General features: G+C 43.0%; 1 protein-coding gene across 7 annotated transcripts in view; it reads left to right on the top strand.

Moving 5' to 3' along the window:
- The window catches only part of Eip78C (Ecdysone-induced protein 78C), a 64,663-nt gene that overhangs the window by 11,613 nt on the left and 28,005 nt on the right, over nucleotides 1-25,045 (top strand). For 4 of the 7 annotated variants that reach the window (XR_004583268.2, XM_034340333.2, XM_034340337.2 and 1 more), the window contains exon 2: nucleotides 7-2,170. The exons of 1 other annotated variant lie outside the window; for it this stretch is intronic. Coding sequence is in view for 5 of the 6 variants with exons in the window: in XM_034340333.2 (XP_034196224.1) it covers nucleotides 1,888-2,170 (283 nt within the window). In the remaining variant the exon portion in view is untranslated. The remainder of the gene's footprint in view (nucleotides 1-6; nucleotides 2,171-25,045) is intronic. 2 more of the 7 variants (XM_034340336.2, XM_034340335.2) reach the window with 2 other exon arrangements.

The raw sequence follows: 25,045 nt of genomic DNA, 5'->3' as shown, positions 1-25,045 counted from the left end.
TTTCAGCGATGGATCACGTGAAAAGCCAGGGGACGTCAGATCCACTGAAAATCGGCGGAAAAGGCCGCGCTTGCGTAACCCGAAAAAAGTATTCCCCGTAGTGCGTTCCCTCGTGGAGCGAGACAGATAAAAATACGAGAGAAAGATAAGGGGGCGAGAAGGAAGGAGGAAAGAAAAATCGCGAACGTAAACGCGAACAGAGAAAAAGGAATAAACGAAGAAACGACTGGATCTTGATATCTCGAACGAACAAATAATGGGTTGAATTCTCGCAAAGTTTCCTCTTTTTTTTTTCTCTCTTTTTCATTTTCAAACGGAAACTCGAACGAAGAAGAAGAAGAAAAAGAAGAAGAAAGCAGAAGGAAAATTTAACGATGCCGATGATAAGGTGCTGTTGCACGAAGACGATATCGCGCGTCTTCTCGAGCGATGCCGAACCGTTTGGAAGATCAGAATCCCAAGGATTGTCGCAGCCCGCAGACGAGATAGTTAACGAGAAGGGTCTGGATATTGTGACACGGTGCCAGTGAAGTGCGGATTGTTTGCCCGTTCGTAATCGCGGCGACAAATGATCCAGAAGAAATTCAATTCGCCTCGAATCCCCCCGCGATAATCGTCGCATTATTCGCATTTAATCCGGCGGTTCTCGATTCTCGAACCTTTCGTATCGAACCAACGGTTTTTCTACTTTATTTCGACTCGAACAACCGCGACCTACGATCGATCGCGTATTCTCTTCAGTTCGTCCACTATCGTAGCCTGTTGCACGATTGTAACCGCGTTAAAGAGGAGCAAGCTCGAGGACGCGTTAGAACGCAATCGATCGATAGATGTTTCGTCGGGTAGAATGAATTCTTTTCGATCCCCGTACCGATAAGGTGAGAAAACATAGGAGAATACTCGGTTGAAAAGTCGGTTGTTACGGTACCGGTAATAAACCATCGGTCGCGTAATCGTATCAGATTGAATAATAAGGTTGCTCAAGGCTACCGAAAACCATTGCCCCCGAGCTGTTGCTCGTGTCTGGGAATAACGAGGAATCTTTACGAACGGGAGCAACGAAGGTCTCTAATGTCACTCCGGTTCGAAGGCTTTCAGAGGCGACAGATTAACAGATAAAACCCGCCGAGAGGCCGAGCGAGACGTGCCAAAATTATTTGTCAGTCGCTTGAGGACAGTTTCATTGAGAATCTGGCGTCGAGTATACCGGGCCAGTGACCTCGGTTAAACCGTTCCGAAAGGAATGCTTTCGCGGAGCCTACCGATCACTCGTGTCGCTGGATCGGTTCGTGAAAAAAATTAAAACATAGATTTAAAAGGAAGAACAAGATGTGCTGAAGGATCGTTCGCGCGTAAAAGTTTCCAGGGACGCGGGTCTCGAGTGTTCGGTACGAATCAGCCACGCGAGGGAACACCGAACGCGTTCGTATACTAAAAGTTTGTTTTCTTCGACGTTCGACCGACTTTGACGAAAGTACACCGGAGAAGTAAACATAAAGCGTTATCGGGTTCTCGAGCGTCAGTCTGTCCTGTTCGGTCCCGAAGTACAGAACGAACGCGATAGAAGATGCGCGATTAAGTGAACACGGGGTGATTATCGAGGTGGGACGCGATTTCTGGATCGTTTACGAGGACTGTCTTTTTTTTAGACATTTTAATTGAATCGTGATCGAACGATTTATTAAGTGTCCTTGCTACGAAATTTCTCGCTTGGAATCGTATGGACACTTGGAAGATAATTAAGAGGGTAATCGATACTTGACGTATCGAGAGTGATGAGAAAAGGAGAGGACGGGAATCGAACAGAGGTAACGAGGCAACAACGCGAATGGTGACCGCAGTTGGTACCGAGGTGCACCATCGCCGACAACATTTCCTCTTCGTACAATGGACGTTTTCAAAATCGACCAGTCGCTGAGCGCGGGTCTGGGTAGCGCCCCGGCACCAGACACCCTTACACCGGAAGTGTCATTCGACGCCGGTAGTGAGTTCAATCTGAGCTTCTTCGACGGACCGGAGGAGAACAGCACCCAAGGATTCAGCGATCCCGGTTCCGTGGGTAGTGCCAGCGCATCGCCACCGCCAGGAACACCCGGAAACATCCCTGTTAATCCCTCGAACGCTGCCCTACCGATAGTCCAAGTACCCTCTGGCATCGTCATTAAGCAAGGTTTGTTTCTTTCATTTTTATTTTCATTCTTTTCCTTTTACTTTCCGTTCAATGACCACTCTCGGTTACCATTCGGTTTACTATTCCTCTCTTCTGTTTACCTTCAGCTTCTTTATTATTGCGTGATTCTCTTGCTTTATCATCGTCGACACGGGAATTGTTTCGACACGTTTCATGCGCGTCTTTATTATTACGTTTTCTCGCGCGATTTGGTAATACGGACGTTATGAAAGCGTGCAGAGAGAAAAAAAATATCGGCTCGTCGTTCGCGTACGCTGCGATTTCATTATGGAACGAGGAAAGTGGTGATTGATTGATTCAATTTTACGCTCGACGCGTTTGTTGGTATGAAAAAAAAGAACGCGGTGTGTTGTTATCGAAAACAGATTTGAATATTATGGAAAGCGGCCGAACGTGTATGCTCGTTCGCAAAGTGATTTCCATTACTCTACGTGAACGGAATACGTGTTATTATACGTGTTGATGAATGGAACAAACTTTTTGTTTATTATGGGTACACTTGCGATCATTGATGATATTGATATTAAACGTGGTGGGGGATCACAGACTTATAAACATGGGGCCTTCTCACCTATATAGAAACCTGCGAGGAAGGGTAGGAACATCTATAATTACTGAAATATTAAAGTAATTTAAAAATCAAGGTGAATTCAATGAACTCTTGATTTTTTATTTAAAATTTATTTATTTATTAGGAACGAACACTTTTTACTGTCCGTGCGTAGTGACAAAAGACATAAAATTTGAATTTTCTGGAAAAAAGGAAGTTTCGTCTTCCAGTATTCTTCTGAACTACTTAAACAGGAAGCTCGGTGGCCATGTTTCAGCAGCTCAAAGAAGTTTCGTGTCAGACCGACCCGTGAAACTTTGAATTGTTTTAATACGATATCGTTTTCCACTTTGCAATTCCGATTCGCGAACATTACACGGTTTCAATCGCGTTCTCCTTCGAGTAAAGGTTACGATACAAATTGGAAAGGTCGTCGAACGTTTAGCAATATTCACAATTCATGTTCCGTCGAGCGCACAATGCTATCGAAAGTCTGGCTACAATATAAATCCACAACCCCGGCTACCATCGGTCTACCGATTTCTCTTTCAATTGAGTTTTCTTCGCTCCGCTCCCATTGTCCGTTGGAAATATCGGATCGAAAACTGGTTTCTTACATGCTCGTTGTGAATCCAGCTTCATACCTCTAACCCCTTTATCCCCTCTTCGTTTGCAAAGAGAGCGGAGGGCTGACATTTCACTCGGTGCAGAGAGTTGCACCGGTGAAATACGTTTCTTCTTTAGGGACCCTGTAATACCGATCTGCTATCCTTTCACGTAAACATCGAGTTCCTTTGGAAAATGCGAAAATCGTGTAAGAAGATCTCTGATCTCATAAGGGTGAAAGTTGCCCCGAGGACTTGATTACCTTCTATTTTTCAAATCTCCTGGAACATCGTTCGAAACTATCCAATTAGAATAATAATAATTTCACCGGAATTAAAACACGTGTACGTACCAGCTTATTACAAAATCAAGGTAAAAAGCGGAAAATTGTATAAATAGACACGGTTTCAACATATTGTAGATCGTCCAGAGCAGTATAAAAATAGAATTTACAAGGATTCGAAGAGATAGCTATTTCGCTGAAAGAATAATGCGAGTTATTTTGACAACCAATGCGCCAATCAATACTCGTGTACTCCATATTTTAAGCGCAACGAAGTCAACGTTGCAGAGAAACTTCCTTCAACCTATATACAAAAATCAATCGAGTTTTGTGATTTTTCAATTGATCTATCTATTGGTCGTTCGTTTGACCATGAGGAGCGTGAAAAATGGTCGGGGAGGGCACGTTGGAGGTCGTCGTTTAAATTATACATTCGTCTAAAAGGTTGGCTGCGTCGATCTGATGGCAGTTGCCGAAAATCGAACTTTGAATTTCAATCTCGAAGCGGTCAAGGTCTGACGCGTGTGATTCTATTCAGGATTATGGGATCCCCTTATGGGGGAACGCGTTAATACTTCGCCCGTCTTCGCGAGAAACGTCTATCCTTCGTACATCTCGTTTTCTCGTCAATAACTTTCTCACACGGGGAAAAAGCCTGGTGAATATTTTCTCAGAGTCGTATACTGTCATCCGGCTCCAGGGGAATTCACGAGAAAGCAGCCGGAGTTTACCTCTGCGGACGTCCATCCGCGTAATTCGTTTTCTCGAACGCTTTCAAAACTTCCGAAGAAAGTTCATCGCGTACTTCTTCGAACTGGTTCTTTTTAGTTTCATTATTTTATATACTCTTCCATACGACTCGAGAATTCGCTTAATCATCCCCCGGAATCTTTCTTAATACGTAATGTTTTCAATTTTTCTTGGAAATTCAACTTCGTTGGGAAATTAGTTTTACGTGCTACAGAAACGTTGTCTGATTTAATTACCATCGTGTAATTAGGAATTATGTATCTAATTTATCTTCGTTTCAGATGCTTGGTTTTATTTCACGTTCATTTTCTAAACTAATTCTTCCTTTTTGTCATTCCTTACTCTTTAGAATTAAAAAGAACAAGTGAAAGGGTCAAGCCAGAAATAGCAGCTCGTTTATTTTTAAACCATTACATAATCCTTACGATCTGGAATGCTCTTAAAATTCTTTTCGTATGCTATCATAGGTGTTTCATTCTTTTCTTTCGAATTCGAAAGTAGCGTTGGGTATTGGCGACAATGGTGGTTGCAGGGAATAGGCGTCGGTAAAGCAACGATGACCGTTCGCAGTCATTGGCGTCCTCCTCGTGTCACGTAAATCGTCTTCCTGGAACGAAGGCCACGAGAAAGTTCGTGCCGCTGGTTCAGTGCCACGGTCACGGTACGTGCGTGGCATCGACACCGACGAAAGTAAACTAAATCCAAAGGATTACGCAACCCCGTTTTAAAAGTCACTCGATGCGCGCTTCTCTGACCGGCATCATCTCCGCCCTTCCGCTTACTCTTATCATCGTTTTGTTCGGGCCACTTGTAGTCAATTCGCGAGATACTCCATACTGCAGGAGGCTATTCGGTTGAGCAATTCGCTGATTTGCGAGTCAACTATTTTTCTCTTCCAACATCGTAGAATTTAATACAAAGAAGATTCTAAGAATTTAATTTAATCAAATACATAATTTAAAAATAAATTACCGCTGCCTCAGCGGTCCATCGTCCAAGAGTTAAAAAGAAATTTCACTTTTGAAATGTAACATGTAAAGTTCCTCAATTAAAAGGGTTAGAAAATTAGATCTCTGTTGGTAAGAACGTCCGGCCATTTAAAGGAATCAGAGTCTCTCGATGTAGTCGCAGCTTTTGAATAATTGCCGGCCACTTCCGAGTGTAATATAAGCACGCCAGAGTCGTGTGTCGAGTTAACGTGCTTTATTAATATTCATGCAACCAGATACACGTTTCTTGTCTTCGTATGGCGTTCACCTTTTCCATACGTTTCCGGATTTTTTGCTTGTACAAGCCGCTGTGTTTCGATAATCCAGTTTGTGTCTTTTAGAAAGAAAAAAAGAAAAAAAGAAAAGAAGAAACGAAAAGAAAAAATGCAACCGACCAAGCTGCTTTCAGATTTATCACCGTCATAAGAATTTGAGCCTGATAGATTGTTTGGAAACTGATCGCGCAGCTATGAAAGCCGAGTTACGCTTTGAAATATGACAATCGATGTGCTTTTATCGTATCAATCTGAAGGAACTATTACCTGTTCCCTACATGTATCAATTTAATTTTTATCCACATTTCAATGACTGTTTAATTATTGCATTAGGAAAGGTTGTGTAATTAAATTTATTCTTTCCACTTGATATCCCGCGAGTAACATAATTAAATGATAGTACTGCCGTCGATAGTTTTCATGCGGGATGAAACGAAGGACTTCCGTGAAATCGCGAATTCGTCGAACTGGTTGGCGCCAATCACGTAAGGGCGCCTGCCTTCTTGGCACGGTATCGCGGTTAGGTACGTACCTGGTTGCAGATACGAAGAGAGGGATTCAGGAGGGTAGAACGCGCGGATATTAACGCGAGGAAATATTCTGTGCACCGGCAAAAAGTGACGCGGTATTCCATTATCCTCGTCGGCACGATGCAAAACCGGTCGAAATGATTGGATTTTTATCTTCCATCTCGCTCCTCGTCCCGTTCGCTATCTCTCTTAATCCTTGTTGCACGAGCGGGTTACCGGGTTCTTTCGTTTCTCTCCGATACACGCCGAGCAACGAGGGATTGTACAGTGCCGGAGAAAGAGGAAAGACGTTACGTACACGAGGAAGAATCGCGTGTGCAGACGCATGTGCGTACGCGAATGTGTGCGCTGTTACCGTGTGACTCATCCAGGTACATTGCACCCGGTACGTGTCCGGTACAAGCTCGAGTCGGTACGTTCGACGAGCAACTGCGTCCAATATTTTCCGATTTTTCATCCAAAGATTCGATGAAACGTTTCCCCCCTTAATTTGAAAGCGATATTTCTTGCCAGCCAAGCTGAAAATTTTGAAAGATTCTCAAAACTTTCAGCGCGAACGAAGGGTGTCCGTGGATCAAATTGATAAATCATTTATTCAAATTATAAAAGATCGTTCGATACATGTTCTTAATTGTTTTACACGAAACAAGACGGGGCCGTCGAGTTAACTCCTGATTAACCGTGATTACTATCATCGTCCAGTGGAGGGAAATGGTCTCGAGGCGGTTCGAAGCAACATCTCTCGAGCAGATTGTTGTTTGACCAGCTACGTAAGGCGTAATCTATCGTTATGTTAACACGAAATTGATGCTCCCCGCGGATATGCATCGAATCGGTGTTTAGTAGTGTCATCATTTCCAGCGAGCCTTGTCATTTCTTTCAAATACGCCTGATAACAAAGCCATTCGGAATGCTTGATCACAGGAATTATCGGATTATTCCATTAGTAACGTTACGTTCGTAAAAATAAGAGCTCTATTTCAAAGTTGAAACGTGAAATATTATTTTTTCACTATATATCTTTTTAATTAATAAAATTGATACTATAGATATTTTAATATTACACATGAAAGTTAAAATTTAAATATAAAAAGGACGTTGCTTATGGAACGATTTGATATTATAAATATCCGAGACGTATGGTAACTACTCCCTGATCCTTATTTGACATTCAGTGCTCCTTAACTGTATCTTCCTCGGTTTATTTGTTCTCGCTATTTCCCTTTCGTCCTCCGTACCGTGTGTACGTCTCTTTATCGTTTCTACTCGCTTCAGTGTTTGTACGGATCCTCGTCGTTCTTCGTTGCACCTCAAGAGCAATGAACTCTCGGTAGGGTATATCATCAGTGAAGTGATGCTACCAGTGCGCGCGTGCGTGCATGTACGCTCACGCGCGTTGCAGCACACAGAGACAAGGAAATGGGTGGACGCGCGCGCACTTCTGTAGGATGGATTATCAACACGAACGAATCGCTTCGATCGCACCTTTTCTTTTTCTTGCATACCTGTCGAATAAAACGAAATCGCTATAGAATACAAGGTGCACCTTAAGGGTACGTTTCGACGATACCAGGTGTCAAATGAAAACGTACCCTTAGATCGGTGCATACGGTTGAGAGACGGGCACGTGCACGGTGGATAGCCCTGACTCCGAGATGCATCTCGACTTACTCGGTTGTCGTGAAACGATTGACCTTCCGGGTACATTTTAACGAGATAGATAGCCGACGCATCGCGGTAATAATAGCCAGCCAGAGCGGCTTTCGCGGCTGGTAATTGAAAAGAGAATTTTATTCGTTGTTTCGATATTACAGGCGCGCGGCAATTTGCTCGCGAACGGCTAGCTTGCCAGTAGACGGGGCCGGAAACCCGGTATCTATCTGTTCGTTGCTTTGTTTAGCCCTCCGCTCAATCTTCTCGACAATGCGTTAAGCGGATTCTAGGATATTGCTTTTCGAGTAAATTGATTTGGAGAATTCGCGGCTAGATAGGCTTACTCCACCGTTTGCCTTTGGTCATGAAAAAGTCAAGGGTGAACCCGAACCTTCAACCCCCCTGTCATCGCGCGTTTCTTCATCTTCATTTAGAAAAGAAGTATATGTTCGAAATTCCTCTGCATTTGTTGTATCACCGCTTGGCATTGCTGCAAGAGGTTTTCACGCAATACGAGACTCGTCTTACATAAACGTAGAGTAATTACTTTCTCATTGAGTACGATGCAAGACAAAAAAAAAAAAAAGAAAAAGAAACGTTGCACAATTTCTTCACGGCTTACCGAACACATCTGTTTAAAATCTGTTTTCTTCGGACCGATTGATAATTAAGCAACCGGTTAAATAATACGTTTTAAGAAACTACTGAAGTAAGTTAGTGACACAGCAAGCTTAAATAGCAACGATGCTAATGACGGTGCAAGCTCCGCGGATCTCTTTAGGAAACAAGAGGGATAGTCGAGTTGGTAGCGCAGCGCCATTGAACTGTTCTTTATAAAGCAGCAAGTGGTCATGCAATGGTAGTATTAAGGGAAATTGATTAGGATCGGTCGTTTCAAGTATATCTGATCGAACTTGTATATTCTAATTTCCTGGTGTGGGAGCAATGCATATGATTAACGTGAACTCTGACACGCTTGAAAATTGTATTTACAAGTTTGAAACTTAGGAACTGATCGCTTTATAATTCATTAATTAGTTAACCGAGAATGACGGTCTAAGGAAACTTTATAAAAGAATTCGCGGAATTTCTGAGAATATTTAACATTTTGAAGAATCAAGATCGCGTGTTTACGTAGGTTGCTAGATCCTCTGGTGAAACACTTATTCTCTTCACAGTGGGATCGTTATTCAGCAGATAAAAGGTACAAGCGTCGTAGTTACCGCGAATGCGAATTCGTTGCATCAACGAAACTCGTTCGTCGCGCAAATAACCGCATCGTAATCGCGCGTGCATTTCAAGCTTGTGTGTAGACCCGCGTTACATCACACACGTTACGTGTCGTGCACGTTCACGCGTGCACCGGTGTATACGCGCGTTCGTCGACGCGTTAAACGCACACGAAGAGTGATTATTTCCTTTCTTGCTGACCCGCTGTAGTCCTGCCTGTTCTACACTTGTTTTTTTGCCCTTACCTCTGCACACCTTCCTACACACGTATCTCCGGGCACCGCGTCCGTATTCCCTTGTACTGGTATCTGACAGACGAATATACGAGTGCAACGAATGCAACGAGAAACGAGTGAGATGAATGTACCGAGGGATAGGACCAACCGTGAGCGAATGCTAATAATATTCACTTCCTGTAACTCGGTTATATTAAATCACTGCAACCGCCTCTGCCGCTTTTCTGCGTTATTACCGTTTTCCTTCATGCATTACCATTACCTCCTGCCAGCATCGAGCGCGTCTACCAATGTACGTACAAAACGTTCAATAAACCGCGTGTATGCGAGCGTAAGTGTGCGAGTGAAAAGGTAAAAGAAACATCGTTTCCTCTACGCATCCTTTTCTTCCCGCCGATCATCTCGCGCTATCACCGCGATGATTTTCGTTATTCGATCGTTATTATCGTCGATCGGTTGGACGTTCCCTTTGCAAACTTTATTACCACCTTGTTTCGCTCTACATACTTCCAGCTACGAACATAAATAAGCAATTTGTGCAAAATAATGCATCTTGTTTTCGCACGCGAAGAAAGTTTAGAGGTAAAAATCGGCCTTCTTCACCGTTACGAAGGCTGATCTATCCTTCTACTTCATATAAGTTGCACAGTTTTGATATTCGAAGGAACGATACTCGTTAAAGCTTCGTCTTGGTATCTGAGAGTTCCTTCGGGCGAGTATCGTTTCAAAGACATTACGGAATTCCGAAGGTAAGATCGACCGTAAAGCCCACTATCCGAGAGTGGACGATTTCGAAAGGTTCGTCTCTTTCCCGAAAGAAGCAAACGGAATCCGATTTTTTCGATCCGCACTCCCGGTTCATTTGCATTTCCGGACGATCCGGTTTCGCATACCGGTACACTGTACGACGTTTTTCGTTGTGTACACTGCTCCTCGTGCGAATTCGATAACGTCCACCCCTTATTTTCTTTCGCTTAACAACCTCCTTTCCACCACCTTCCTCCTCCTCCATCTCCGCCCCTTTTTCCGCATACGTGAACTCTTTACACGCTCCACGGTTTCATGTGTGCACGTACACGTATCTAGCGGTAAGGACGCAGGCCTTGACCATGAACACCAGTTGGTGGATTGCATAACTATAGTTATGTGCGGTGGCACGACGCTGGTTCTCCCTCTGCCACTGCGAAACGTGTCCGTGCACATAAACGCATACCGATCCCTTCTTATACAGGGTGTTCCGTAATCCGCTTCGTGTAATTGATTCGATATTTCAAATTACGGTATTATTTCGGCAGAGTGTGACACAAGGAAAATATTCTATTTGTATGTGCTATATCTACGAATTAAAGAAACTCGAAATTTCTCTAATTCGATTAGGAATAAATAAAAATAAACGAATATTTTCAAATAAATTTATTTTCATTCAATATAATTATCTCAATATTTAATTAATTAATTAATAATTAATCTGTCGAAATTAGCGATGTATAAAATTGGAATCTTCGAATCTCAAAACCTAAGCTCTTGAAACTTTCCCACTTTTCATTTCAGCGACCACTTACGAAACGTTAAATATTACAGAGACACCCTGTACGTACGAATGTATTTGTGCGCATGTACACGTGAGTCGATCGTTTAACGAACGTACACGTACACATAGAAACTGATCCTTGCATAAAACACGAAGAGCGTACGTTCATGACACACGGAGTTGGACATGCATCGTTGCGGGGTGCACTGCACTCTTGGACGTGTCACACGTGTACGTAGAATGATTCGTAATTTAAACTTCTAGGACTTAAGGCGAGAGGGTGGTTTACCTTAGGTTCTCGAAAAATGAGAAAACAATCCTTACGTTCAGTGAAAGTCTTTATCGCAGTCGAGTGCACGACGTGCACGTGTGTAACGCGATCGGAAGAGGTGATACAGGCGCGGTGCGCATGCGCACGCGGCCATAGCAGGTGTAGACGCGTGCGCGTTCACGCATTCAACGCGTCGAAACGAGGCGGCATTGCGTACGCAGACGTAAGGCTGCGACCTTGCCTTTAAGCTTCAAACAGCTGTTCGACGCGGTGTTTTGAGCCTTCGTGAAATGGAACGCGAGTAAATTGCGCGAGGGGTTGCGGGCAAGTCGGCGAAGAGGGCGTCGTATTCCGTGGCCTCGAGATCGCGGTTATAGCAAGGCACGTAGAGGGAAGTTGTCGGGTCGACGTATTTTCACGGTGAATTCACGCGCTCGAGGTTCGATACGATCGGTCAGGCGCATCGAATCTTTTTTTTCCGAATTATAAATTCTGCGAGGAAACCGTCTGGTGGAAATCTTCACGGTCCGTTGAATGCAAACGAGACCTCCATTTAGTTTTCAATTAAAGTTCAACATTCCTGTAATATCGTAAAGATTTTATGCTCGGTTAGTTATTAGAGATTAGTCGTATCGAGATTTAACGGAGATTTTGAAATATACAATGTCGTATATGTTCTTGATATAAAACGGCTAGAAAATCGCTGTGTAATGCGTCTTTGAAAATATTTCAACAAGGTGATAGATGAAGAGTTAGTCGACAGAGGGTAATGGTCCGCATTTAGTTGCGCCAGTTTGCGAGCGGAAAGTAGGCACCGGTGAAAATGAGAAAAGAGCGACGAGAGGTGATGAAAGGTCTTAAAAGTACTTAAAGTAAGGTGAAAGGGAAGAAGGTGAACCTTTCTAGGGTTCCATTCAATGCGACGCATTCGAAATGAATAGAAACCCTTCTACGACACGTAAGGGTGTCACGCGTCACACTCTTGTTAAGTTCTCGAGTATACGAACTGTAAAGCCGCGCGTTAATCATCATACGAAGTTAATGAATGCTTCATCTCGTTTAATGACAAATTGAACGATCGGGTCGGTTTAATTCGATTTATTCAAGCTGTTACGTCGAGAATAGTTGGAAACTTCTGTTCGCACAAATCGACGATAAATTGCAGGGTATCGGGTCGCCTTTATCAGCTAATTCTCACGCTTGGTTCCTCGAAAGAATCGAAGGCAAGAGTCGTCCCATCGTTCTTTGCTGACCGACGTGAATTATCGGTCGTACCTGATTTTCCACCCACTTGAACTCAACTCGAACCTGCCCCCGCATAAATTCACTCTCCCTCTCTCTCTCCCCGATTGTTATCAGCAGGATGTTACTACAGTTGCTAAAGTTGTGCGAGACGAAGGAAGAGCAACTCGAGTGAAAGAGAAAGTCGATTTAAATTAAGACGTCCCCGTTAAAGTAAGATTTATAAGCAATTATTTTTCACTCGACTCGCTTAATGTTCGATCACCATTAATCTTTTATTTTCGAACGAATTATTCCCTTGAATAATTCGAAGCGTTTATTATTATAGAGATAATAGACATTTCAGATATCATTATAGCAATCAAAGTATTAAACAGCCGATAAACGCGCCTCCTTTGAAAAGAAATTTTCAAATGCTACTCCGTGATTGATGTTCCCCGTAAAACGATAAAAAAAAAGGGTCCCATGAAGAGAGCCGTACGTTATATAACGCACGCTATCGTCGGATAATGCACCTCGCTGATTTTCCACCTGCACGTTCGAGCCGAGACGCACATAAATTTGCCCCACCTTCTCTCACGATGATTATCAACGGGAAGTTATTCGACGTAGTTTCACCTATGTACACGTACACGACGAGTAAAAGCTGAAGGATCCATCGCTTAGAAACGTTCGTTCTCGTATTTTCGTACCGTAAATGCGAGCGAGGCATGGTATCGATCGAAGAATTCGATCGGGATAACGTCGATTCGACAATGGATCTCGATCGATCGGTTCGAGGGGAAAAGGTGGGTTGTTCGCGAGGATGGTAGCGAAGAGAGTCGGTTGTTAAACCGAAGGAGAAGGGGCTCATCAAAGAGGCATTGAACTCAGGATTCCGTGCGAGGACCACCGTGGAATAAGAAACCGGCGGGACTCGCGATTCCTTCATTCGACGGACGTGCGAATCACCGGTTTTCGCGCGCAACCTCTTCACCGTCTACTTTGACGCTCGAGAACCTCCGTTTCGCAGGTTACCCATCAGCTGGACACCTCTTTCGTTCCGGGTTTGACGGACGATGCATTCGTTTCTTATCTCGCCGTTTCGTTCGTATAAATAATCCGTCGGTGTTATTATTTTTGATAAAATTGAAACAACACGTTTTCGTTAATCTTCTAATAATTCAAGGTTCCTATATTACAATCGTTAGAGGAAATTTTGCAAATTTTCGTACGAGATATCTGACGAGAAGCAAATATTCCCCGGTCCTCATCCGTTGCGAATGTGAGATCGTTTCCTTTCTATTGTGAATCCGTTTCCGCTTTTGACGAGCAACTTGACTTTATACGTAGCCGGTGTTGCTTCTTGAAACAGGGAATCATATGGAACGATAACGGGTGTACGTCGCAAATTCTCTCCTCCGTTTCTCGTTATCTCCAATATCGGAGAAATTACTCGGGGAAGAACAAACTATGGAGCCGATTGATACGAATCGGATAAACGAAATCGTTTCACAGCACGCCCGTTATCGATGGTGGCTTTATAGGGCGTTTCGAGTACAAAGGGGAAGGCGTGCTCGTTCAAATTGTTGTATTATAATGGGGGGAGAGGAAAGAGCAAAACAGGCGAATCACGTAGTTCTCGAATCAGGTATTCTTGGTACGCCACGGTTCGCTGCAATGCTTGGCCTCTGCTGCTAATTTAACGCATTTTAGCGTCTGCGGACCGAGAATCATTGAAATTTCCAATTGAATTTCATTTAACACCACTGTGAAAACGAATATGCACGGTTCTATGAAATTTGATAGAAAATTGAACGATTGGAAATGATCATTTTTAATTGTTCGAGAATAACAATACTTGAAATGCATTGACCAACGATCAACGTCGCGACAGGTGTACGATTGAACGTTTCGTACTTCTCACCATACAACCATCGCGATTTCTAACGTTTTATCGTTGCCTGCTTACGAATAGTCCGATCGTCGAGCAATGGTACTGGCCGTGTAACGTGTATTCCAACGTTCGTCACGGCAAATGATTAATGAACGAGAATGAATCGCGTGTTTCGGGATATATCGACAGCTCGGTTGCATAATGCACCTGGTTACACCAAGCTTATCGATTGCCAGAGAATTTCCATCAATATTTCATTGAACGAAAGCGACGAAAAAAGAATAGAATCTATATTACCAACACCGACTCGCGTTTCAAATTAAATTTAGTTACGTGTTATACGTACACTACCGTCAAACAGTTTGGAAACAAAGAGATTTAAATAAATAATTCAACTGCATTGCATAATATAAAATATTAGAATTAAGCAAAAGGATACAATGTAGAATCACTTGTCTCGATTTTTTAATTATTTTCTAAAACAATTCAAATGTTTCCAAACTGTCTGTATCTACTATGACAGTCAACGGGTTAAACAGCTCTTTGTTTTCGCGAACGGGGAATATTTTCTTGATCGTTAGGAGGGAATTTTCACGCGAGGAGAGCAAACGCGAAGCACGAGGATTCGTTGATCGGGTTGAAAGCGTGGATCTGGAGAAAGGTCGCCGGAAAGGTGTGGAAGAGGAAAAGTTATCAGGGTTTAAATAAAAATACAGACCGGTTCGTCTGGTTACAGAGATAATCTCGATCGTGTTAACAATGTTAGGTTGAAGTTATTCGCACATGACTTGTTTCTATTTCCGCCAATGAAATGATTCTGTATCTTTCGTTTGAACAGCGAGCACGAGCTGTTGAAAAGGCTACGTAATAGTGACTGGTTCGTAGGAGAAACTTTGATATATTAAACCCTTCTGCGATCGTTGCTTCGAATGTAATTGGATGATTAAAGGAAATAGAAGAAAAACTTGGAACAGTATTCCTATTACACTAATAATATAATAAACACACGGTCTCGTGTTTAACACTAGAAATGATTGATTTCAAGTTTCTTATTTTAAATTATAAATTTTTGTTGAAATGTATGTTGGATATTGTCGAGATAAAGAATGTATTAAATTATGTACCATTCTTTATCTATTTAATTTTCTACATTATTTTCAACTTAAAAATAAGTGTAGATCAAACGTCGGTAGTTCTAGCATTAAACGCTAAGAACACTTTTCGTTTGACATTGAGAATAAAGTGTAGAAGTTGCGAACCGATTAATTATTCAGAGTTTGTCGGAGTAGTTAAGTGGTTACGAGGCGTCAGAACGTTACACGGCGATTCTAATAAAATCAACATAACGCGTATTCGCGTCAACCATACTTGTACTTGCAACTTTCGTAAGCTCTCCCGTGTACAACGTATTAATGATCGTGAACGATAGCGCCGGGTACGATACAAAAGGAAGTCCACATGGTCTCTGTTGGATTAGCGATTGCTCGCGACAATTCGTTACGCAACCGCGTCTTAAGTGAATCCTTTCGCGACTTTCACGGCGCCGTTGTCCGATCCGGCTCTCGCAGGTGATTAACAGCCGAAAAAGAAATGGCAAGCGAACTGCCGGTCTATCGAAGCTAGTCGCCACGAGGTGCCTTAATATGGTTACGTAAGAAAAGAGACAGCGTTACATCGAGCCTTTCAACAAGGCATGCATATATACGATCGGTCGGTATATGCCATAAGCGGTTGCACGAACACGGAAGAGCTTGCATCTCCATTGCTCTCTTTCTGTCCCCCCGATTTCCTTTCGTTTCGTTCAAACGGTTCTACGATACGTAACCAACGAGCGATCGGGAAAAATCAATCTACAATAGGTTTCTTTAATAATTTACCCTTTGGAGAAACTTTGTTGAAGATAAATTGAAAGAAAATCGTGGTAAATAAGATTGCGAACGAGAATACGAACGCAAACGGAGTGGGAGGGATCGTTCGATTACCGAACGACGAAAGGGTTCGATGGCCGTTCAGGCACCTAAATATTCCGAGAACGTCATACCGTAAGGCATTCCACGTTGCCTCGACGCACAGCTCGAAAGCACCGATTCTTCAGACATTTTAAGGTAGATCCTTCGGGGCTTTTCTTTAAAATCCGCGCGATAAGAGTATCAGAGTGTCGTTCAAAGCTCGAACAATAAAAATTTCTTTTTCGAACTTTTGCAATTCTGGTAATTGAAGCCGGTTCCCTAACGACGATTAGTCACTGCATTCTTAGCCTCTAGCTTCTTCTGCCATTAGCGAAGGATTTAAACCGATCCCTAAAGTCTCGCTAGTCCTTCGTCCAAGGATCCCCGTGGACTTATAAGGTATCCCACATTAGCGGCGTTGGAAACGCGAATCCATCAAAGTATCCATCTAAGAAACGCTTGGTATCTCGTTTCTACTATTCGTTCAACGCCGTAGGAAAGTATATTTCCAGTAGCGTATCATCTTGTACACTAATGCAGAAGCCGGTTCGTCGCTTTTACTTGTACTAGCATAACGCATTCCCTCTCTCTCTCCTTCTAATTTTCTCATTTTCTCATTTTCTTCGCTTCCTTACTCTCCATTCCCTCGCTATCCCCCTTCATCTTTTCTTTTTTTTTTCTTCCTTTCCTCCTTTTTCCCCGCGCCGTGCAAGAAGGATGCGCAGGTGTGCAACGCTTTCTATCTTTGCACGCGTCTACACACTTACAGGGCTGCCTCGAAGACCCGGTGAATTTCATACACGGTGTGCCGCGTTGAAATTGCACGCGATTCATTCGCCCACGAAACGGCTCGTTTCGATATCGTGATAACCACCAGCTGAAAACACGGAATCGATCCTCCTCGCGTTAGATCCGAGATAACATCATCGTAGATCCTTGCCTCTCGCCTTTTCCAATTTCCAGTTCCGCGAAACACGTTCGATATTGCAAGCCACGACGACTGTTCCGAGGAAGAATAAGCAGCTGGTGAACGGGTAAAATAGAAAGAGATACTATTTCTTTTTCGGAGCTGGCAATATCATAAATTTCACATAAATTTAAACCTCTGGTCTTACGATATCGTTAGAAGAGGATCTTCGGACGATCCGTTACTCGATTTCCGCTAGAATAAATGTGAAAAGATTAGGGTTCGAATTGAATCGTTGCACCCAGTAGATTGGACGAAAGGAGACGGTGAGCGCGCGCGTGATTAGTGTCCCCTGTGCGTCGTCTGCGAGCTTACGTGGTGATCCATGGCCTGTCCCAATCTATGCTGCTAAGGCAAAAGGAAGCAAAGCGAAACGCGGGCAAACACTCGGCTTAACCCAGTGAGGGGGCCTCGGCTACCCAGAATAACTTGTTCCGCATTGCATTATTAGACGGTTATTTCGGAACGCGTCTTACCACGTCTCCTTCGAGGAAGGACCTCGCCTCGTTTTCCTCTCGTCCTTCGAGGTAATTAACTTTAATATAAGATGAAAAATTGAAAGTTTGAAAAATTAACTTTAATCTTAGTAAATTAAAGTTTCAACATGTCTTACGACAAATTAATTCATTAATCAAAACTTAAATTCCATCGAGTCTCGTTCTATGGGAAAGTCGTACTTTCTCATCACTATTTTCTTCGGTGCTCTAAAAGAGACGACGAGGAGGGCTCACGATGATCGTGGCTGTACTAGAATTGCCCTTTGCCCGCGAGTGAGTACCGTGGATACCGTTTAACGTTGTACGCGAGCAACCACGAAGAGCATATCAGATGCCTGCATACGGTGTACACGGCGTCTCGAACTTCTCCTATGCACGCTTTCTAACCTCTGCCATTTCCCATAGATCCACGCCAGCCACACCCATGTGTATCCGAGCGTCGTAGGTTAACATTAAGCCGTGTTGCACCGCAGTTGCACCGTGCACACAGCTTTCGTGAACAAAGAGAAGATGCTCTCGTGGTCGAGAGGCTGGAAAGATCTGAAGGAATCCGGGATAGTTTAACGAGTGTCAAGTTGCTCTAGAAACTGAGAACTCCTTTGATACTGGAAATGTTGACGATAAACGGTGATAGAAAATAGCTGGGTGAGAAATTAAGGGTGGTCTTCGCGTTCGAAGGGCATCCCTTAATTTTTCCAAATTTATTTAACAAGAACAGGGACGATAGGGAAGTAGAACGTTGTTTACCTTTCGTTCGTGCTGTGAACACCTCGATCTATTAATAACGCGTTACCTACGTGTCAGCTAACACCCCAAAATTTCAAGCTTCCATGGGTTCGATTAGCAAAGAGACTTCTAAGAAATCTGGACGTAATCTCTCACGAGAATCGTTTCAAAGCTCGACGTGAAAATAAAGATAAAAACATAGTATCCTGATATAATACTCGTATTCACGGATCGTGAATTCTCCATCACCGGCGACCATGCAAAAAGGGTTCCGCGTGACCCGCGTCGTTTGCCTTTATCAGCGGCGTTAAATTTCGTAAGTGAAAGAGATAGGCATCGGTGGCGGAACAATACGTTGGCAATATTCACGGTTCTCCGTTTTTTCCCCTCTCTTAACGCTCGTCGACCCTCTTAATACTCTGATACTTTGTACACGACCGCCACTTTGCACCACGCTGTTTCTCCGGCTGCTCCTCCTTGAATTCTCCCCATTCTCTCCTGATAAAGTCGAGCTTTTCCACCTGGCGAATTAGCCGCTTAACCCTTCGGTCTAATTCACCCCCTGACTACGCGGATTCTTGCCATTTCTTTTGCTCGTCCAGATAAGCTTGAATTTTTTAAAATTCTGGATTATTTAGAAGCACAAGAACAAATGTTCTTCGATTTAATTTTTCTTAAGAAACTGTTATTTTTAATGCTGCAAGTTCCACCGTTGTATATGCAATTTTCTATGAAATCTCATTAATTTTTGTTATATCCCGTCAGAGTGACGCGGCAGTGTTTAGCTTAAATCGGCATGATTTTCCTCGAGAAGTAAGATGGTAAGTTCTCCCAAGCATTTAATAAATCGACGTCGTGGCTCACGTTCGTGGCACGGGAGCCGAACCCGGAAATCAGGACGATCTCGTGTTCACGGTAGGTCCTTCACGTGACGTCACAGACTGGTTCTACACGTTTCACGTGTGTGTGCACGCGTAGGTAGAGGAGTAACACTGACGGGTGGGTTAACTCGCGAGCGCGAAGTTGATGGTTTGGGTGCCGGCGATCCAGGAAACTGCAGCTGCAGCTGCGAGACCGGTCATCGAACGACAACAGCGACGATGCCGGTGACTAAACGTAAATCCTACCGGGTGAAATATAGACGAACCTGGGGACACGAGCAGGAAACACCTGAAGAAGAAGGGATGGTAATTCGCGGATGAACAACAGGATTTATTGCGATTCCATCGAAAAGAGACCTCGACTGTTACGTCAGCATTTTTATTTTCTCGCGTTTCCATCCGTGTCCATTTGCGAATCGAGGGAGGATGGAGAAAGGTTTTTATTCGGCGAGCTTTCAAGGATCGAAGAGTGACGAATGGAAGTGCATTAATCGATCGGATAATTCGTTCGGAGCGAATTGTTCGCTCTGGAGCTCTGGAAAATGAGGAAGTTTAAGGAAAATTGCCTTTACAGGCAGTGATTGATACAATTCTCGCCTATTACGTAAATCTCCGCCAGTAGTTTACCAAATTGATGGTTTATTGCATCGTCAACAAGGCTGATGAATTTTCCTTTCTTAATTGCAAATCCATTTCAATAATGTTCACTCGTCTCTATTACACAGTCCTTTCCGAAGCTTCTCAGAAAATTACCCACCCTCTATTAGTCAATATTTCCTTTTTTCCACTGCTCGAGATTCCAATGACGAAGGAGAAAGGCTTTCGATGGAAAACGTCGAAATTGAGAAAAACAAAGAGAAGCTTCTTAGACCCATCAACTGTAATACTTCCCGAAACAAAGAAACTCTTCGGCCGATTTGAAGCGTCCGATATAACGCGAACTGTTAAAGAAATCGAAAAACGAAGCGGACGCGGTCGTTGGTAAAAAGGAAACAAACAAAGAAGAAGAAGGAAATTAGATAAAAGGAGGAAGAGAAGAATTAAAAGAGGAAGAGAGAGAGAATCGCGTTACGTAATGTTGGGTTGCAAGGGATAGATATAACGAGTTAATTACATGACTTTGATCTCTGGGATCGATGCACCGTGGAGAATGAGAAAAAGACGAGAATATGGAAGAGCAGGAGCGGATCATCGATCGAACGTACGAGGAATCGATGACGAGATTCGTCGTGCATGCTGCCGGCACGATCCACGTCGACCTGTTCGAAGCTTAAAATCCAAGGATTAATGGAACGAACGGGATCCCTTTATCCCGCTCGGTTACACCTTCCTCTTGAATTTCGGGATGACTTTATCCTCGTTCGGAGTCAATAACTTCGAACTTTGCCATAGGAAAATGGTATTCGATTCGAGAGAAAAGGTATCCTAAAAATAATAATAGATTTCGTCTTTCAAGCGAATAATTCAAGTGCCATCTAACCGACCGGTTAATTAATCGATCCGCGATTAAAATATACGTTCGAAAGGTATTCTAACTATCAAGGGAATAGAAGTAACGAGGTAAACGATCTGTCAGGATGAAATATTTCTTGCTCCCGCGATCTGTCTATCGTGAATGTTAACTCAACTCCACAGAATCGGTCTAAATTCCAACAAGGGATGAGTTCCTGTAAAATTGCAAGGAAGTATTCGCGTGCACGTGTGCACTGAACTGTATCGATACACATACCTGATAGATACACAGTGTTCCCTAAGTTTGTATGCATTTCATTGAGACGATGCAATTCCGAACGGCTATCGACGATTGCACACGGAAGTGTGCGTTTCGAACACGATCTCGGAGAAGCTGTTGTGCCGATCTACTTTGTAAATTGCCAGCCTAATCATCGAGGAATACCAGTTATCAAGGTATTTCAAGATTGCTTGATTCTCTCTGCTAAGTGGTTTGCTACAGAATGTCTTACAAAAAGGTACTCTACTAGTTAGGAATATCAGTCCTAAGTGTTATCGTGAATTTAATGGAATTGAATGCCTGCATACCTGGAATATCGATATTAATTACGCAAGGTAGCGACTGGGAACTTAAGGCTCTTTCGTTTGCAAATGAAACTTGTCAATAACATTAATACCCTTCTCTATAATCTGTTTACTTATCTCCTGCCATATCGAAAATCCTGGCTCTCCTTGGCACCCTTTTCTCTGCGCAGTAATCTGGCAGCCAGTTCCGCGTCCGAAACCTTCGTCGAAGCCCGCATTGCGGAACGCATTTTGTAACGTCTCCAACAGGCAAGGTGGTTTCTTCATAGCGCACTCCGATCTAACAAATTTATTTTCCCTCCCATTGTGTTCATCTCCGTTTCGCGTTCCACCGGCTCCATCGGTCATCCGGATCTCTTTCAATGAATGCGAACAAACAATTTGTTTGCTCCGGACACCCTGTACGTGCAGATTCACGGGGATGCATGCAGCCTCGGGCAGCATATGTGCAAACGATTTTCTGTTGTACACGTCCCGAGGGGATTTGACTTACGTTCGAGGCAAGCCCTGTTCATAAATCTACGCGTTGTAATGCCCGAGGCGCAATCGCAATCACTTTGTAGACAGGGCATGCTGGAATGCTTTATGGCCGAGTTAATACCGATATCAGGTATCTGGCTGGTGCGAGTCTTCCACCGGATCTGTCCCGCGTTTTCCACTTTCCCCCCTTTTAACGTCGTCTCGCTCTTCTGCCACGATACTCTTTAATTTCATTAACGTTGATCGAGCCTCGACCTTTGATCGGCCGTTCTTCATCATTGCCCGACGACCAAGAGTTTTCAGATTCGTTCCCCTTCCACGAACGTGGATCCGAAAAATTGTGTTGGGATAAAGTTCCTTTTATAAGCTGTCAGAATTTAACAGGGAAATTTTGGCTTGGACACTTGGCTGATGGAATGTTTTTTAATATTCCGAGTGCCATGATGCCGGATCCATCGAGTAATCGACGTTGGTAGAAATGAAATTTTAAAACAATTGATGAATCGAGTGGACGCAACGAATCAATGGAACGAATTGAATATTATGTGTCACTGCGACAGTGAACGTGTCAATGATTTCACCGTCACAGTAGTATAAACCATATTTAGCGCGACGTGGTATTTGTTTGAACGCAAGTCAGAAATCAGAAATCAGATCTTCGAAAGCGAAGAAACTACTTCTCCGTGGATTGTTGCGGAGAACTTCGCATAAGAATGAATACTTTATGTATTATTATACCTTGGAAATGTTGGTTCGATTTTTACACGATCCTTTATCGAATCTTCGAAGTCGATGAAGAACACAACAATGTACTCTGCACGCTCACGCAACGTTGACTAAAATAACCATGGGAAGAATTTTACACGGTGCATTGCTTTCGAACATCTGATATGCTTCTACGAAGATCGTTTTCTTCGCGATCCAACGAGTTATGACATTGAGAAGAACTGCAATTGTACTACAACGCGAATCGATGAAGCAAGGTTTCTCGAAGGGTATCAATATTCATAAAGACCGAAGTGGGAATGTTGAAAGGCGATTGTCATTGTCAATAAAACACCCACGCGGTTACTCAGGTTTCCGTTCCACCGAGGAAATTAATCGTGAATTTAACGCGTTACATACGCGTTACAACTTCCTTTGACGCGGTGCAATTATCCTATGCAATTCCGAGGAGTACCGAACAATATTTCCTCGTGAATTTATTACGCGTGACGTAAGTTGGTAATTAATATCGTTGCTTCGAAAAATTCTATAAAAAGAACCCGATACGTTACAATATTCGCTTCCTAGTAGGAAAGTTAATAAACGAGGCTAACCTTGGCAGAAAGTTCGAGCAAACTTTTCGTCTCTTTGCAGCTGTGCTTGTTACGTTGGCCGAGCATATGGCCTTAGAAAAGTTTCATTCCTACAAAGTTGTCGATGGTGAATCGATATTAGAATTGCATCGACTCGCACCGTCATGGTGATTGCGTGAACGAACAATAGCATAGAACGCGTTCGACTGGGATTTCGAATAACGTCGCAAGCAGATATTTATTGGTCGAATTGTCACGCAAATTCCCTACTATCGAACGTTGTTTTATTCCTTTTTCTTCTCAATGAAATTCTAACGAGCCTTATAGCCGGTATATCCGTGCTGTTGAATATTCAAAGCAGAACGAGATTTGAAAATAACCTTCGCTTCGTATCACTTTCAGTTATAATGCTGGTTTATGGATTTTAATGCCGGCTATTTCTGGCTGATGTAGAGGAGTTAATGTTGTATTTTAATTCTTCTTGAACGTTATCCAACTTGAAATTGTAAACAGGTGTAAATCTCAGGTAGAGAGACACTGTATGAATACAATTAACTTCTAGGATGAATCTAACTTTCAAAGTCACTGGAGTCTAAGTTTAATCGCAGCAAATATCATAAATCTAATTATTATCAAATAATTTGATTAAAAAGCGTTAAAATAATTAACATAATCATCTGATAAAAGCTTTAAAATATTTATTTGAAATTACAAAATATACTAGACGAACTGACACTATGATTGATATTGTAATGTTACATTTTAATTCGCGTGGATGTTGAACGTTCTCCAACTTGAAATTTTAAAAAGGTGTAAATCCCAGATAGGGTGACACTGTATGAATATAATTAATTTCTACGATGAATCTAACTTTCAAAGTCACGATACAGTATTAACACCTATTGAGGAATGAACGAAATGCAAACAATTTCCGATGTTTTCACGATCGCAAGTGGAACGCGTATAGAAACCAGCCGGTTTCCTTGATCCGCGTATTAGAAAGCGTTTTGCCATCGCTTTTCACGAGGATGAACGACAAAGTGTATGGTTGGTCGTCGTTCGCTTTTAACACGTCTCTTTACGAATCCGATTGCCGCATGGTAACCGCAAATTACGACGAAACGTATACGGTGAACTTTTCGAACAGCTTCGAGTAGAAAGTCGCTGGCTCGTTATGCCGGAATCGCGATCGATCCTCCTCGGCTAAGCGGTAACCTGGAACCGACCAGGAATCAGAAGGTTCTTTCTCTTTCTCTTGATTCTTCTTCTTCTTCCTTCGCTCTTTATACCCCGTTCGTGTTACATAACCCGAAGAAAGATAAGGGGAAACACGTTCAGCACGAGTCGTGGAGAAAAATGCTCTTGCTATCCGGGGAGAGAATCGAACAATAGCGCTGTTAAACGCGAGAGACCATACCTTAACGTAATATCGAGTTCTCTGCATAAATAATAAGCGCTCGCGGTTCGCCAGTTAAATGTTACACGGAGCCGAATCGCACGAGCGGAAACGTACTATGCATTGCTTTAAAATTATAAAATAAGAAAAACTGGGTGATTCGGAACGCACGCATGGTAGCGAAAGGAAACGTTTCGTTAGCCACATTTCTTTGCCGCTGGATCCATGGGCGAATAAACCCAGAGGTACGAATTCTAATAACAATTTCATTTTTTCATCATCGATCCACACGGATAACCGATATCCGAGTGCGAAGAAATATTCCACGCATCGCGGAAGAAGATAACTATAGTAAGAGAAAGAAGAAGCAAGAGAAGCCATTAAGGCTTCCACCCCAGCGAATTGCAGATTCCTCGAACAGCCAGCGCGGAACTGTTCCCCGTGAATTTATTCTTAGCAGACGCTCTTAGCCCGCGTTTTCCGACGTTCGCTCGAAATTCCTCGGCGACCCAAAACAGTTGGAGAGGGATGGAATGGAAAAGCTCGGTGGAAAAAATTTTTATACCTTCCTCTTTCACCGTCACGTCCTCTGCTCGATCAC

The sequence above is a fragment of the Osmia lignaria genome, chromosome 10 (genome assembly GCF_051020975.1).
Source record: "Osmia lignaria lignaria isolate PbOS001 chromosome 10, iyOsmLign1, whole genome shotgun sequence".
Lineage (NCBI taxonomy): Eukaryota > Metazoa > Arthropoda > Insecta > Hymenoptera > Megachilidae > Osmia > Osmia lignaria.
Note: the sequence above shows the minus strand (reverse complement) of the source record. Positions and strands in the feature narration are given on the sequence as shown.